The sequence below is a fragment of the Abramis brama genome (genome assembly GCF_963993115.1).
Source record: "Abramis brama genome assembly, chromosome: 19".
In the NCBI taxonomy this organism is placed as follows: Eukaryota; Metazoa; Chordata; class Actinopteri; order Cypriniformes; family Leuciscidae; genus Abramis; species Abramis brama.
Genome location: NC_139981.1, coordinates 27,756,553 through 27,772,037, shown reverse-complemented (window position 1 = coordinate 27,772,037; position 15,485 = coordinate 27,756,553). Strand labels below are relative to the sequence as shown.

Here is a 15,485-nt window from a genome sequence, read left to right as displayed (position 1 = left end):
CAGAACCAAATTCCATATCCAAAATCTCCGTACCTTTTGCTCTATGATTTTCCGGGATGACATCCAAGACTGCTGCTCTATTGCTCATCCACTTCGTGAGAGTAAATCCTCCTCTGGAACACAGTGAGAACAACTCCTGATACTGTAGCACAGCTTCCTCTTCAGTGGCCACAGACACTAGGCAATCATCAACATAGAAACAATGATAGATCCTTTGTGCAGTTTCTTCTTTGTAAAGATGCCCGTAGTCCTCTGCACACCTTCTGAGGGCATAGTTTGCGCAGCTGGGCGATGACGTGGCCCCAAACAAATGCACTCTCATCCGGTACTCATTAGGTGCTTTCTCCATATCACCATCTTGCCACCAGAGAAACCTGAGCAGATCTCTGTCATTGGGGGTGACCAACACCTGGTGGAACATTGACTCTATATCGGCCATTATCACCACCGGTTCCTTCCTAAAACGGGTCACCACACCAATCAAGGAGCTGGTTAGGTCTGGGCCTTGTAGGAGGTGAGCGTTTAACGCTGTACCTTGACAGCTTGCTCCACAATCAAACACCACTCTGAGCTTCTTTTTTGTGGGATGATAAACACCGTGGTGTGGGATATACCATACTTTGCCACTGCCACGGTCCAGCTCCTCTTCAGGCACCATCTCTGCATAGCCTTTCACCACAAGCTCACTAATAAAGGTGTTATACTCAGTGAAAAAGGTTGGATCCTTCTGCAGCCTCTTCTTCAGCTGAAATAAGCGCTGCACAACCATTTTCCGGTTATTAGGCATTTTGATGCTCATTTGCTTCAATGGTAAACTGATCTGATAATGCCCATCCACTTGTTTTGTTGTATTTGTCACCTTTTCCAGGAACTTTTGATCGTCTCGTGACAGAGCAGGCATTTCATCCATGGTGCTCTCTGGGAAATCGTTTTTGAATTGCTGCTGCCACAGCTCGTCCAAATTCACGACTGAAACTCGGTTGACAGTTAATTCTGGCTGACTGCAGGCAACCGTCTCTCCGCTTCCTGCACCAAGTGGTCCATTAACAGTCCATCCCAGCCTAGTCCTAGTTGCAAATGGTCCTCCGTTTACACTGCACACCACTTCTAGTGGCTCCAGGGCCCTTGGCACATTTGTCCCAATCAGGAGCTCTATACCAGCATCAATTTGTGGTAAGTGGACGTGCTTCAGGTGAGGCCATTTTTTAATATCCCTTTTTATAGGAATATTTCCTTTATACACTGGCATGGATTCCTGTGTGTACACCTTTGGCAGCTCCAAAAACTCCTCTCCATCCAGTGCAGCAACTTCAAGCCCAGACACCATGTTGCTTCTCACGACCTTCTCCTGCCCCATCGTCCGGAGAAGTATATTTCCTTTCCTTCCTGTCAGGTTGAGCTTGTTTATCAGAGACTCCGTACAAAAGACTGCAGTGCTCCCTTGGTCCAGAAATGCATAAGTTGTGACTATATTGCTTCCTTTCTTTGATTTAACTTGAACGGGCACAATTGGCAGCTTACAATCCTGGTCCCCAGCCCCTGTAAGGCCACTTGATACCAGAGTATTGTCAATAGAGACCTCATCACCCCTTTCAGTCTGCACAACACTATACGCAGTTTCTTTGTGGAGGACAGTAGGGTGTTTAAGGCTACACTTAGTACAGGAAATCCTTTTACGGCAGTGCTTGCTCATGTGTCCTGTACACAAACAACCAAAGCAAATGCCCTTTCCCTTTAGAAAATCAATTTTCTTCTCATGTGCCATCCTTCCCAACTGCATACACATTTCCAGTGCATGTCCTGCTCCACAATAGAGACACGTCTTGTGTTCTGGTGCCTTCACATCCTTGTTTGCAGACTGTGCCTTCTGCCCTGTGGGACCCACTGTAGTGGCAAAGCTGGCTCCCTTAAGGCGAGGTTGTGACTTTGGTTTGAATGCAACTTTACCGGTTATTGTGGGGGGATCTTGAATACTGCCAAAGACTGGATCTGTTAAAATTTTTATTTGTTTTTCGATGAAATCCACAATGTCACTGAACTTTGCTCTCCTTCCCTGACGTTCCTGCAAATCACAAGCCCGGCTCCTCCATTTATCCCTGAGCTTATAAGGAAGCTTTCTTATAACATTCAGCATATTTGAGGGCATGTCCAAATCATGCAGGTATTGCACGTCCTCCATAACATTACAACAGCCCCGAAGAAACAGGCTGTAATCCTGTAGTGCTCTTACATCTTCGCTCTTAATGTTGGCCCATGAAAGGGCTTTATCCATATAGGCCGCAGCAACCTTTTGTTCGTTTCCAAAATGCTCCTTCAATAAAGCTTTTGCTCTCATGTATCCATTGTCAGGATTGATATGTTGACAGCTCCTTATCAGTTCTCTAGCATGGCCTTTAGTGTGCTGTTCCATGAAATATAGACGATCTGAATTATTATTCGTATTTCTTTCAACTCCATTTTGAAATGCTTTTATGAAGGTGTGGTACATTAATGGGTCCCCATCAAACACAGGGATCTCTCGCTTTGGCAGAGCGGCGAGACATTGTTGCTGAATTAAAAGAGTTGTTATTTCATTCTGCTTTTTCATAATTCCCAAAACTTCATTGTTATTTATCACATCTTCTTCATTTACTTGTGTGTTTAAAATGGGTCCATGCACAAGCTGTGTGTTGGCCAAATCCTGAGGACGCACTGAACTTTGTCCAGCAGAGGGAGCTGTTGTGTATTTGAGAGAGTATTCTTCGTCATTTTTGGTTGCATTTTGTGTTACATGCATTGCTGGAATAAACTCTCCTGCATGAACATTGAAAGTTTGCCTAGACTCATTCTTTTCAACATAAGAATCCATTCCATTTGAGACACGTGATGCTGCTTTTGACGTTGCTTTTGCATTCGAAACCTTTGATGACTTTCCACTGATAGAACTTCTTGTTTTAAGAATGTTCAATGTTGCCATTTTTTCAGCAATTTCCGTGGTTAATTGCAATTTCTCTTTCCTTTTTCTTAATCTTTCTTCTTCTTCTTCCAGTGAGTGTCTTTCTTCCAATAACTTTTGTCGAGCACCCAAAGCAGCAAGCTCTGCTTCAGTCTTTAAACGTGCAGAAGAAGTGGTAGACAGTGAGATACATGTTCCAATGTTTGAAGCACTGTCTGAAGGTTTCAGTTCGTCAGCAGTTTCCTTTGTGTTCAAACAATGTTCGTTTACTCCATTTGTTTCATTTGTTTGAGCCAAGGATGACTTTCCGTTTGTTTCAAACAAACCCTTGTCACTTACATCGGGTTCACTTTCATCGAGCCACTTTTGAACATCATTTTTAAATGTTTCACTGTATGTCATTATGCTCGAAAACCACTCAATTTGTTGTGCAGTTTTATCCTTTGGAAATAAGGGCAACACTTCCTCATGAGCAATGATGGCCTTTTCACTCAATTCATTCAATGCTCCAAGAGATTCCTTTACTTGAAACACATTTTCCTTTTTATGCATCATTACTTTCATTTCCGGTATTAAGGCTTTCATTTTACTCACAAAACCTTTGCGTTCATGTTGTAATTTTTCCAACTTTAGGAGAAACGCTTTTTCAGTAAGTTTACTTTGCCTTTTAGGCTTTGCACCTGGAAATGAGGCCGCACCATTTATTTCACTCATTTTCCCTTTATTTCTTTCAGTGAACCTTTGCATTTATACATCCAGCTACAACAAATACGTCATTTTCATTTCAACCAAGCAGCATTGTCTTTCCCATGAAACTCCATCTGAACATCACATTATTTAATCCACATTGCATAAGCGTCAATAGCAGCGAAAAACCACCTTTACACACGGGCATCCAACAAAAGGATTCCATATCCACATACAAACTACCACAGGTAAGCTTACCTGGCCTCCTCGCGTTTGATGCGGCTCTTTGCCTGCGTGTAGATCACTGATGCACTTACTTGTTCAGAGTGGATTGATATTGCGAGCGATGGCTTTCGGCAAATGCTCATGTTTTGTTGACTTAATGTTGCGACTCCAAGCCCTGTTGTCGCTTCCGAGGAGAAGCTTGGGTTCGGTATATCTGTATGACGCGCTGCTTGGTGTTTGTCACAGAAGCACAGAGTTCAACCAAATGCGTTTTGTGGCATTTAATTATAACAAGTGTCTTTTGGTTCACATACATAGCAGATGTTAACAGTGTACACGTATTGCATGTAATCCAGTGAAAACGATGTAATTAAACAAACAAACGAACGGTCAACAAAAACTACGGCAACCCCGGCCCCCCTCTCTCCATGACAGATTCCATTCACAAAAGAGATGCGCGCCTTATGAAAACTCCGCCCGTGAACACGTGACCTCAAACCCAGCGCGTCACCCAGTGATGAGTGACAGCCCACTTAATTATGGCTCTACACTTAGCATGTTGCATTTGGTTTAGAGGAACATGAGAACATTGTTAGTTTTGGAGAATGACAGCGTTTTTCCCCCTTCACTTTCTTTTGCACAGAAAAGAGCAACATGATCATTTTCAAAAACATCTCCTTGTGTGTTCCACAGAGAAAAGAAAGTATTTTGGGCTTGGAACAACATTTTTTATTTTATTTAAATTACTCCTATTAGAAACACATTTACAACTAAACAAGCACACCATTTTTGCTTGTTGCCTGTTATTTAGTTTCATAAAAACTGACCTCTTTGGAGAGGCGTGTGAAAAGATCTCCCCCTCTGAGAAAGTCCAATATAAGATACAACTTTCCTTCTGTCTGAAATGCTGTGGGGGAAAAACAACAAAGGTGACATTTAAGCAGTATTTTTCTTTATCAAAAGTTTAAATAAAAAATGCTGTTGGAAAAGATATTTTGAAACTGTAGTTTACCAAGTTGCACGCCACTCAAAATTTAAATGCTACAGTCAAACTACTGGCAATCTGCTTTTAAGTAAATAATGATATAAATTATTTTTTACAATCAGACAGCATCAAACTTGAACACTAAGATTACATGATGACTCATTACTGTAGCTTAAGACTACAGCATTATGAAAACATCTGATCTACTGCCATACAACTGAAGAATGTAGTTAAGTTAACGGCAAAAAAAATTGATGTTCTTGTGTAAATGTTTGTGTTCTGTTGTTTACTATCTCCTCCTGAGAGAACAACTCACCATAGTGGAGTTTGACAATGAAGGGATGATTCACTTCTGCGAGAATGTCTCGTTCCATTTTCGATCTCACTCTGTCCCGCACTTAAAATGCATAGAGATAAAACAGAGAGACAAAAAGACATGTGAATGTTTCAACTCATTAATTCTCATTCATTCCCTTGGCAAAAACACACAAGTGCACAATGTATCGCAAAATGCAGAACATGAGACTCTGTATATTGATTTATGTTCATACTGATATTTCTTTTCTAAAGTGCATAAAAATAATCTGAAGAATCTGTGACCGATGTATAATTTACTTAGGACATTACCAGATCTGGCTTAACCAACTATTGGCGATTGGGTTACCATAAATAACTGGAATATGATAACATTTGTATATTAACTTTTATATTTGATATAAAATTTTAATGTGCAAGTCAAAGTGAAAAAACTAATAATAATTGGTCTCCTTGTTGCAAGTTGTGGGCTTGACATTTCACAGCTGCAATCTTGTATCTCCCAATTACTTAGTTTGGATATGCAGATGTTTATACGAATGTGTATTATAGTGGTTATTAAACATGAAAAATTCTAAATTAAGAAGAAATCGGATATGGGTGTTTAGAAGTGAGATTACTAGATAAACCATATGGACAAAAGTATTGGGACATCTGACAATTACACCAAAAGGGACTGTAATGGCATTTCATTCTAAATACATGGACATTACAGTTTTTCTCGATTGCTTAAACACATTTCTTGAAACTATGTCTCGTATTCTCAAAACTATAAACACAAATCCATAACGTCTCACCCAATTCCCCAAACATCCTATTTTCAGGTCAAAATGAAGCTATACACTCAAAACCATCCACTCTTGCTGAAAAACCAAACTTTGCCCTCAGACAGGACACACAAGCCCTCAAAATCACACACACTACAACATAGTTTAACACACTGGTGCAATAAATTCAAAACAACATTTCCAAAACTGGTAAGTTATGTTGCTTGTGGTTCCCCCCTCACAAACCTTTTCACATGATGAACACAAAAGACACAACCAGTGGATACATTGGCACATTTTTATTCATACACAGAAAACACACACACAAATATTTTTTTTCCTGTTTTACTCTTTTTTTTTACTCTTTTTGTTTTTACTCTCTCCTCTAATTTTTTTTTTTTTTTACGTATATTTACTTACAGTAAGATGTGTGTGACCAACATATGACAGTAAAAGAGCACACACAAACCATATTCTAATATGGAATTCGAATTGTATTGGAATGGTAAAGAGTGTTGGTCGTGACAGGAGGGTCTCCACTCAAGGATACAATATGATGGATACGTCTAAGAATGTTCCACATATGGTTGAAATACCATCATTTGAAAGATAACTTTCTGGGAGTCAAGACTATAAAGGAGAAAGGATGCCCTCCCTTCACTGTCACGCTCTGTGTCACTCTGTGTGACTGTACGATTACTGGCCTCATCAAAGACTATTGGAAATGCTTGTCTTTTATTCAGTGATAGAATTTTGTTTGCCACCACACCTCCCTGAAGGTTCTAGAGGCGACGGTAAAGCGACTCAAATTTGGCCTTACTCGTAGCCGAGCCTCCCTCATAGTCATACCATTGACTAACACATGGGCAACTAGAGTGGCTTGAATTTCATCTGAGACTGCTTGTCTTCTTGTCCTTGCCCTTCCTCCTCCTCATTCTTATCCCTCTTCCTTCATGTCTTTCTGGATCCATTGTTCCAAAACGCAATAAACTGATTTGGGCCCTTTTATATATCTATTGAAGGTTCTGATTGATGTGTGTTAAATTTTGACTCTTAGTGTTTCCACTGGGGTAATTGTGTGCTAACTGAGCTGAAGCTGTGCTGACTTGAGTGAACAATATTGAATGCTAGTGCTTTATACATGACAACATGGTCTAGGCAATGAGAAATGAAGGGATTTGTGTGTAGAGTTTTGCAGTGACAGTTCAACAAATCTGACTCATGTGTCAAAACAGGGAATAGTGTTTATAGTTTAGTGAAATGGGTATGCTTTTTGATAAATGGCGTTATGGTTTTGAAATTTTAGTTCAAAAGCCTGGCTATAGTGTTTAAGCAATCGAGAAAAACTGTAATATGGAGTTGGTCCCCCCTTTGCAGCTATAACAGTTTCCACTCTTCTGGGAAGGCTTTCCACAAGATTTTAGATCTTTTCTGTGGGAATTTTTGCCCATTCATCCAGTAGAGCATTTGTGAGGTCAGGAACTGATGTTGGACGAGAAGGCCGGGCTTGCAATCAGTTCATCTCAACAGTGTTTGATGGGCATGATTTGCGGGCCAGTCAAGTTCTTCCACACTAAACTCATCCAACCATGTCTTTATGGACCTTGCTTTGTGTACTGGGGCACAGCCATGCTGGAATAGCAAAGTGCCTTCCCCAAACTGTTGGAAGCATAGCATTGTGCAAAATGTCTTTGTATGCTGAAGCATTAAGATTTTCCTTCACTGTAAGTAAGGGGCCTAGACCAACCCCTGAAAAACAGCCCCATTACCATTATCCCTCCATCTCCAAACATTACAGATGGCACAATGCAGTCAGGCACGTAACGGTTTTCTTGCAATTGTCATACCCAGACTCACCCATTAGACTGCCAAACAGAGAAGTGTGATCCATTACTCCACAAAACACATTTCCACTACTTCAGACTCCAGTGGCAGCGTGTGTTTTACACTTCTCCATCCGACATTTGGCATTGTACTTGGTGATGTGAGGCCTAAATGCAGCTGCTCGGCCATGGAAACCCATTCCATGAAGCTTCACAGGCAACACTGCTAGAACTGCCCAGTCTAACAGATTTGCCTAATACAACATTAGGAAGATCAGACCCTTTCTATCAGTGCATGCTACACAACTCCTTGTCCAAGCTCTTGTTCTATCCAGACTGGACTATTGTAATGCCCTCTTAGCAGGCCTTCCAGCATCCACTGTCAAACATCTGCAACTGATCCAGAATGCAGCAGCGAGAGTGGTCTTTAACAAGCCGAAGAGAGCAAATGTCACACCTCTCCATCAATTTACACTGGTTCCCAATAGCCGCTCGCTTCAAATTCAAGGCACTGATGTTCGCCTACAGAACAGCCACTGGCTCTGCAGCCCTATACCTAAACTCACTAATTCAATGTGCCCTCCAGAAGCTTGCGTTCTGCAAGTGAACGACGCCTTCTGATGCCATCCCAAAGAGTCACTAAATCACTTTCACGGGCCTTTACCTGGTCTGTTCCAAGCTATTCTATTCTATTTCTATTTCAATTTCTATCTATTATTATTTTTTTTATTTTTTTTAAATGCTACGTTTACTGTGCTAAACTAACTGGGACTAGTGATTTGATTGCTTCTATTGTTCTCCTCATTTGTAAGTCCCTTCGAATAAAAGCGTCTGCTAAATGATTAGGTAAATGAAAATGTAATGTAAATGCTCTGTGCCAGATACAATTCAAAAGGGACTTAAAAAGGGACTTTGGTTGACAGTGTAAGAAAGATTTTTTCTCATTTAAAAAAGTCAGAGTTATAGAGTAATCTGAACAGTGAAGTGTGTAGTTTTTGTTCCACTAGCATCACCAAAGCAAAATAATTACAAAATGAATGACAGGTTTTAAACACATCTGTTATTGTTGTGCCATACATGCAGTCCGACTCCAGACAGCCATTTGTTGAGCCATTGCCACTGTGTCAGGCTGGACACTCAAACAAACAGCTTTGTTAGCTTTATAAAGTCAATGTTTACATGAATGAAATACTCTACGGTGACCAGGAGGGGACATGTTCGGTTCACTTAGTTTTGTCATGGCCACAACGTTATAAGTGAAAGACACCTGAAGCGCATTCTTAAGTTGAATGAAATTTTCGTCTGAAATTTGCTGGCTTGAATGAAATATGAATGAAGTCCCGTTTTAGGCAATAAAAAAAAACAAATTATGAGAAACTTAAATTAACAAATAACAAAATAAATTATGACCGCTGTAAAAGGAGGAGCCCGTATCGCGTGTGAAGATTCCCACATTTTATAAAACTGGTAGCCATGTCGTTCGCTCAACATACGATCTCGTGCCCACGAGATATTATGACGTTCCCACGACTTAATATCACGTTCCCACGAGTTTATATGTTGTGGCCACGACAAAACTAAGTGAACCGAACATGTCCCCTCCCGGTCACCATAATACTCACATAGTAGTTGTCTCAGCACATTTTAACATCTAAAAATACATACTTCACTTTTAAGCCTGCAGGATTTAACTACAAATCTTTGACAAGTCTCAAAACAAAAGCAGCATGATGGATGTTGTATTCACACAGGACGCTTTACTCTGAATGGTTTGTCTTATTTAACAGCTGCAGCATTGCTGCGGTCTGACAGTGAGGTGCCACAGTCACTAATACTGTTATTTTCATTCACAAGTACATGAAGAACTTGCACAACATCCTCCGCTGAGAGCAAAGACTTTAGTATGTAACCATGGTTACATTGAGTGAATAAGTTATGTGGGTTGTGAACAGGTTGTGAAATAGATTACCACTCCAAACTGAGCATTGTGAATCACTACGATAACTGCTTAAATTTGTGTTTGTTGTGTAAAAACAAAGGGATGAATCACAAAAATGAATACAGTAAATGATGAGGAAAGTCAGTTAGCTGCTTAAGACTTCAGGTTTATCTGCTTAGTTCATTTCTGAGATTAATTCATTTTCTTTCTTCCAGGGAAGCTGCTATGGATCTTAAAGGAACACTCCACCGTTTTTTCATATTAAATGAAGTTTTATGTAACAAAGTTCGGGATGAGCACGTTCAGGTAATCAACCAATCAGCTCAAGAGGAAGCCCTGAAAATTCCAAAGAACCCTAAATATTTGTTTAAATTAAATTTTTTAGACATGATTAACAAACTCAAATTAAGCATCGAAAGATGGAAGCTGCTTCCTCTATCGCTAATTGGCCGTGTGAATGTGATAAAGATGGTTGCTCTCCCTAAGTTTCTATATCTTTTTCAAAACCTCCCTATTTATTTGCCGGCAACCTTTTTTAAACAACTTGATTCAGTTATTCTGTCATTTGTATGGAACTATAAAACACCTCGCATAGCTAAAGCCCACTTGCAAAAACCTACTGATTGTGGAGGCCTCGGCCTTCCTATTTTTAAGCATTATTATTGGGCAGCAAATGCCAGAGCTCTCACTTTCTGGCAAAGGGGCATCCTGGACAACATGCAACCTGAGATTTCCCCATTATGGGTTCGTGCTGAGGCTATGTCAGTGCCGGAGTCCTCTCTCCCAACTTTATTTTTTACAGAGTGTAAATCTATCTGCAAATTAGGAAGCTATAATTTTGTGTTGAGAAATTCCTTGAGGATTTTGAAGCAGATAAATAAATTCTACAAATTACCGAAGGTCTCACTCAATACTCCAATATCGTGCAATCCTTCATTTGAGCCTTCTCAGATTGATGGAGCTTTTTCAGGATGGAGGAGAAAGGGTTTATGCTGTATAGGAGATCTCTATATAGATGATCAATTTGCATCTTTTTCACAACTTAAAAGTAAATTTGCACTCCCACAGTCTCACTTCTTCCGTTACTTGCAAATTAGAAATTATGTAAAGGAAAATATTTCACAGTTTTTAAATAAACCCGAAAACCATATTATTCACAATCTATCTTCTAATCCTGAAACCAGACATTTAGTATCTTGTTTTGTTCGGGCTTTTACAACATCTATATGCACCAACCAGCTCAAAATAGGCTGGTCTACAGAACTGAACAATGAGGTGTCTGATGAGATCTGGGAAGAAGGCCTATCAAGAATAAAGAGCTGTTCTGTAAATTCGAGATATAAATTAATCCAGTTTAAAGTTATACACCGCATTCACTACTCCAAAACTAGATTAAACAAAATATTTCCCTCCATATCTTCTCAATGTGATAGGTGCAAGATGGCGGAGGGGACATTGGCACATTTATTTTGGTTTTGCCCTAAATTGTATGATTTCTGGTCTAACATTTTTTAATTATTTTCTAGCGCATACAGAATTGTCATTCAACCTGACCATAATCTGGCTATTTTTGGCTATTCTGATGTAATGGATACTATCTCTCATACTCTTCAGCATGCTCTAATGGTAGGTTTGATTGCAGCCAAAAAAGTAATACTCCTCAATTGGAAAACTTCACAGGCCCCTTGTTTCCGGAGATGGTTAAATGAGATGCTTTATGTTATCCAAATGGAACAGTTACATTTTGGGGAGTTCTGCTCACAAAAAAGATTTGAAGCCACATGGGGACCTCTCTTGAGACTTTTGGAAGTTTAACATTTATTTTCTTCTCCTGTGGTGAATTAACTGCATTATAAAACAATTGTGAATACTGTAATTTATGTTTATTTTCTCAATAATTATCTTGCATATATTTGCTGACTAGGCAATGTTAATGTGCTTTTTGTTGTCCTGATTGTTTTATGCTTTTGTGTCTGTTAATATAACTTTAAAACTGTTAATAAAAATAATTTGAAAGCTCAAGAGGAAGCCGGTATAAATAAAGCTTTTCCTCACCTTCTGTCTCACGACAAGTTTCTCAGCATCCCTCCACCACCCCATCACCTCACACTCGGCTGGGTCTACCCCAGTATAGGGGGGAGTACTCTGGGTTCGGGCAAAATTCCGAGCTCGGAGCCCTCCCCTGAACAGCAAGCCAAATACGCATAAATACTACATTAGATTTCATGTACGTGTGAACTCGTGAAACTATGTTATTCCCTTAACTAAGACGAGTTGATACATGATACCTCTCTCGTCTCATTGCGTGCACTCAATCGCTCTGGCACGCAGCGACACTTTGATAGCACTTAGCTTAGCCCAGTTCATTCATTAGGATCCAAACAGAGATGAAGCTAGAAGCGACCTAACACCTCCACGTTTTCCTTATTTAAATACAGTTACACGAGTAGTTACACGACCAAGTATGGTGACACAAAATAAAACGTGGCGCTTTTCTAAGCGGGTAAAAAAGTGCTATCAAAGTGTCGCCGCGCGCCAGAGCGATTGATTGCACGCACTGAGACGAGAGAGGTATGTATCAACTCGTCTTAGTTAAGGGAATAACATAGTTTAATATGAAAAAACGGTGGAGTGTTCCTTTAAGTATACCCTACTGAAAAACCATTCATTCCGAAAAATCACCTGGCTGTCTGAGTGGGACCTTTTTCCCAATTTGATGATTCAGACACCCTTTAAAAATCAACCAGAGAGCACTTCAGGCCTCCAAGCAGCTTAGCTATGACTCACAGGTTAGATGTCATGCTGAGCTGAAATAATAACTGCAGGTTTTACATCAGCACATGCCACATGATCGACAAATGTAAGGCACACAAATAATAGGGTAGAAATCATTATTCATGTCACATAATAAAAGGGCTGAAGTATCTTTTACCTTTTAGTGTTGCCTTTTTTAAGACCTTCATGGCATAGAGTTGTCCTGTATCTGAACCTTTGATTTTTCTCACCAAGAACACCTGTAAATGAAAAGTAAGGTCAATACCCCATAATATTCACATCTAAGTCTGTGTCCAGGGGCTGTGAAGATCCAAAAAGAGGGAAATATAGAAATATATAACATGACAGTACATCTGAGGTTGTCGTCAGCCCTGTGACAGCTTTGTGTGAAGACTGACAGACAATTTTTTTTTGGGGGGGGGGGGGGGGGGGGGTATTCCTGCTCTGTTCTAAGCTGCTTACAGTATGTAGCCAGCATTTAAATGTTAACAGTCTTCTTCATACAAAGGCAGAGCTCGAAGTGGGCCAGGATGCACTGGTACGCAGTACAGGCACTTCTGTATTTTAAGCTGTAGCATACCCTCACTTTTCTTGTGTACGATACCGGCACTTCTCACATGTTGCAGCGTTCACCCCTCATCACGCTACTGTTTTCCTCAAGCGGAAACAGAATGTAGAGATTCTTTAGAAATTTATATTTTCATTTGAAAATATTTTACATATTTTTTCCACTTCAAGCTCTGCACAAAGGTATCATATTGGTTCTGAAGACTTTACACCATGTCCTAACCTGATGTGATGTGATAAGATTCCAGTGATAAGCAATTTATTTGTCCACACCAGGTGTGACACGACTATGAGACACGACAAATGATGTTTAATCAACAAAGTTCGGGAGGAGCACGTTCAGTTAATCAACTCAATTAGCACAAGGAGGTATATATACAGAAGACATGTCTCTGTCCCACGACAGTTTTTCAGCATCCCTCCACCACACCATCTCACTCCTAACTACTAACTATTCCTATCCCAGCCTGGGGTACTCTGGGTTCGGGCCAAATTCCGATTTCGGAGCCCTCCCCTCGGACAGCACAGCAAATACCCATAACCTTCACTCTATCTGATTATGTAAGTGTGAACTTGTGAAAATCAATCATAAATCACAGGTAATCAGAAGAGTGTGTGGGTGGAGTCTCTGCAAGAGCACTGCACTCTCAACGAAATGGGTAAGTGCATAATCAAATTCATACATATTATTATTAAAAAAACATAATGGGTGACTGTCTGATACAATCTTTGTCATTAAATATATTTTTTGTTCACACCGAGTTAAATTATCAATTTCAGTATGGCTATAAAGATCACGCAAAATGACATTCAAACTTACAATAAACATTAAATAGTCAGTACCTGAGATTATCATGTCATAATTTATACATTGTTTTTTCAGCTGCAAAGTCACAGAAATAGAAACCGTTTCTAAAACAGATTTGTTGCATATCGACATCAAGGCTGTGGTTAGGACAAAAACTATGATTAACAAAATCAGAAAAGATACCTTTTATCACGTTTGTGGTCTCAAGTCTTGTCTGGTCAGGACATGGTGTTAGAAAATGTGTCGTATGATACTTTGTGTCATTTTTCCAATTTTGAACATGCCTGACATATTTTGTGTTCATAGAAGAAGAAAAAAAAAAAAAAACAGGTTTGGGATTAAATGGGAGTAAATACTGACTGAATGAAGATTTCTTTTCATCCAAAAACTAGTGAGCTAAGGCAACATCCTAATTAAAATGGAACATGAGTGATCAATTTGAAACATTCTAGATAGGAAGCAAATAGCAGAAGACTCAATTCACAATTGATTTCAATGGAATCTGGCATTAGCATGTTGCTAACAATGCAGTATTCTACTAAGCAAAATGCATAAATATTAGGTAAACATTTTTTTTTCTGTTGATACTTTTCAGTATTGTATGAATTATAAGTATATTCATAATCAACATTTCTCATGTTGTCCACCACCTTTGCCTTTTCTGCTTAAAAATAGATTTACTTAGACTTACATTTTCTCCAAAGGTATCTCTGATTACCGGTATGCGGCCTATCTTATTGCAAGGCCTTTGTGTCGAGAGTGTCATTATGTCTTTTTAATGCTGCCTACATGAAGCTTAGGTTTTAGAACAGGCAGGAAATTTCAGTTTTGGGACACGAGATAATAATTTAAAACTATGTAATGTAAATCCTGCAACAACTGATCCTCTCTTTCTAAATCTTTTCCCATCCCAAAGTACACTCAGGTCAACTGAAGGGTTTATAAGGACACAGAAAAGGGTTTTACATCCATTACCCCAAACCTGAACACCACTTGCATTAACAAAATTAATTCCAAACAAATGGCACACATAATCTTAGTTATAAGGTAGCAGTCTGCATAACAGTAACACACAGAGGATAAATCAGATGCAGCATTTTTAAAGCTCACCTTTCCATAGGAGCCTTGACCCAACACCTTGAGCAGCTCGAACTGCGACGGGTCTGCTTTCTCAAAGCCCTCTTTCACATGATCGCTGATATCAAATTCCTTTAAGATGCTGTCGTCCTGAAAAGGCAACAGATGGCACAGCTCAGAGAGAAATAAACAAATGCTTTTGCCATGTTTAAGCATATTTGGCAATATGATGCCAGCAGGGATTATGAATAACAGTAGTAAACAGGTCAGGAAAAAAGGTGCAGATGGTGTGATCAGTAGTGCATGAGTCTCATTGCCATGTTCATTTAATAGGGGCTCTCTCACAAAGCAAATGACAAATATTAAAGTGTGCAATATACAAATAATAAGAATCACAGGTAAATTACTGAGCGCAAAAAGCAGATCCATCTGGAATGCAGAAAGATCCACAGATTTCAGTAGAATTAGAAAACCTTTTCATTTACAAACATCAACACATACCTTGGACCTTGACTGTTTTTTTATCAAGTATTTTGGCTAATTTGATAATACTTTGAGCTACCAACAGTTGTAGAGTATGGT

The 15,485-nt window shown here is 39.6% G+C and overlaps 1 protein-coding gene across 1 annotated transcript in view; it reads right to left on the bottom strand.

Moving 5' to 3' along the window:
- The window catches only part of rps6ka2 (ribosomal protein S6 kinase, polypeptide 2), an 82,481-nt gene that overhangs the window by 43,873 nt on the left and 23,123 nt on the right, over positions 1 to 15,485 (bottom strand). The window contains exons 2-5 of the mRNA XM_084093105.1: positions 14,937 to 15,053; positions 12,609 to 12,690; positions 5,149 to 5,229; positions 4,675 to 4,754 (exon numbers count right to left, since the gene is read on the bottom strand). Of these exons, the coding sequence (XP_083949231.1) occupies positions 4,675 to 4,754; positions 5,149 to 5,229; positions 12,609 to 12,690; positions 14,937 to 15,053 (360 nt within the window). The remainder of the gene's footprint in view (positions 1 to 4,674; positions 4,755 to 5,148; positions 5,230 to 12,608; positions 12,691 to 14,936; positions 15,054 to 15,485) is intronic.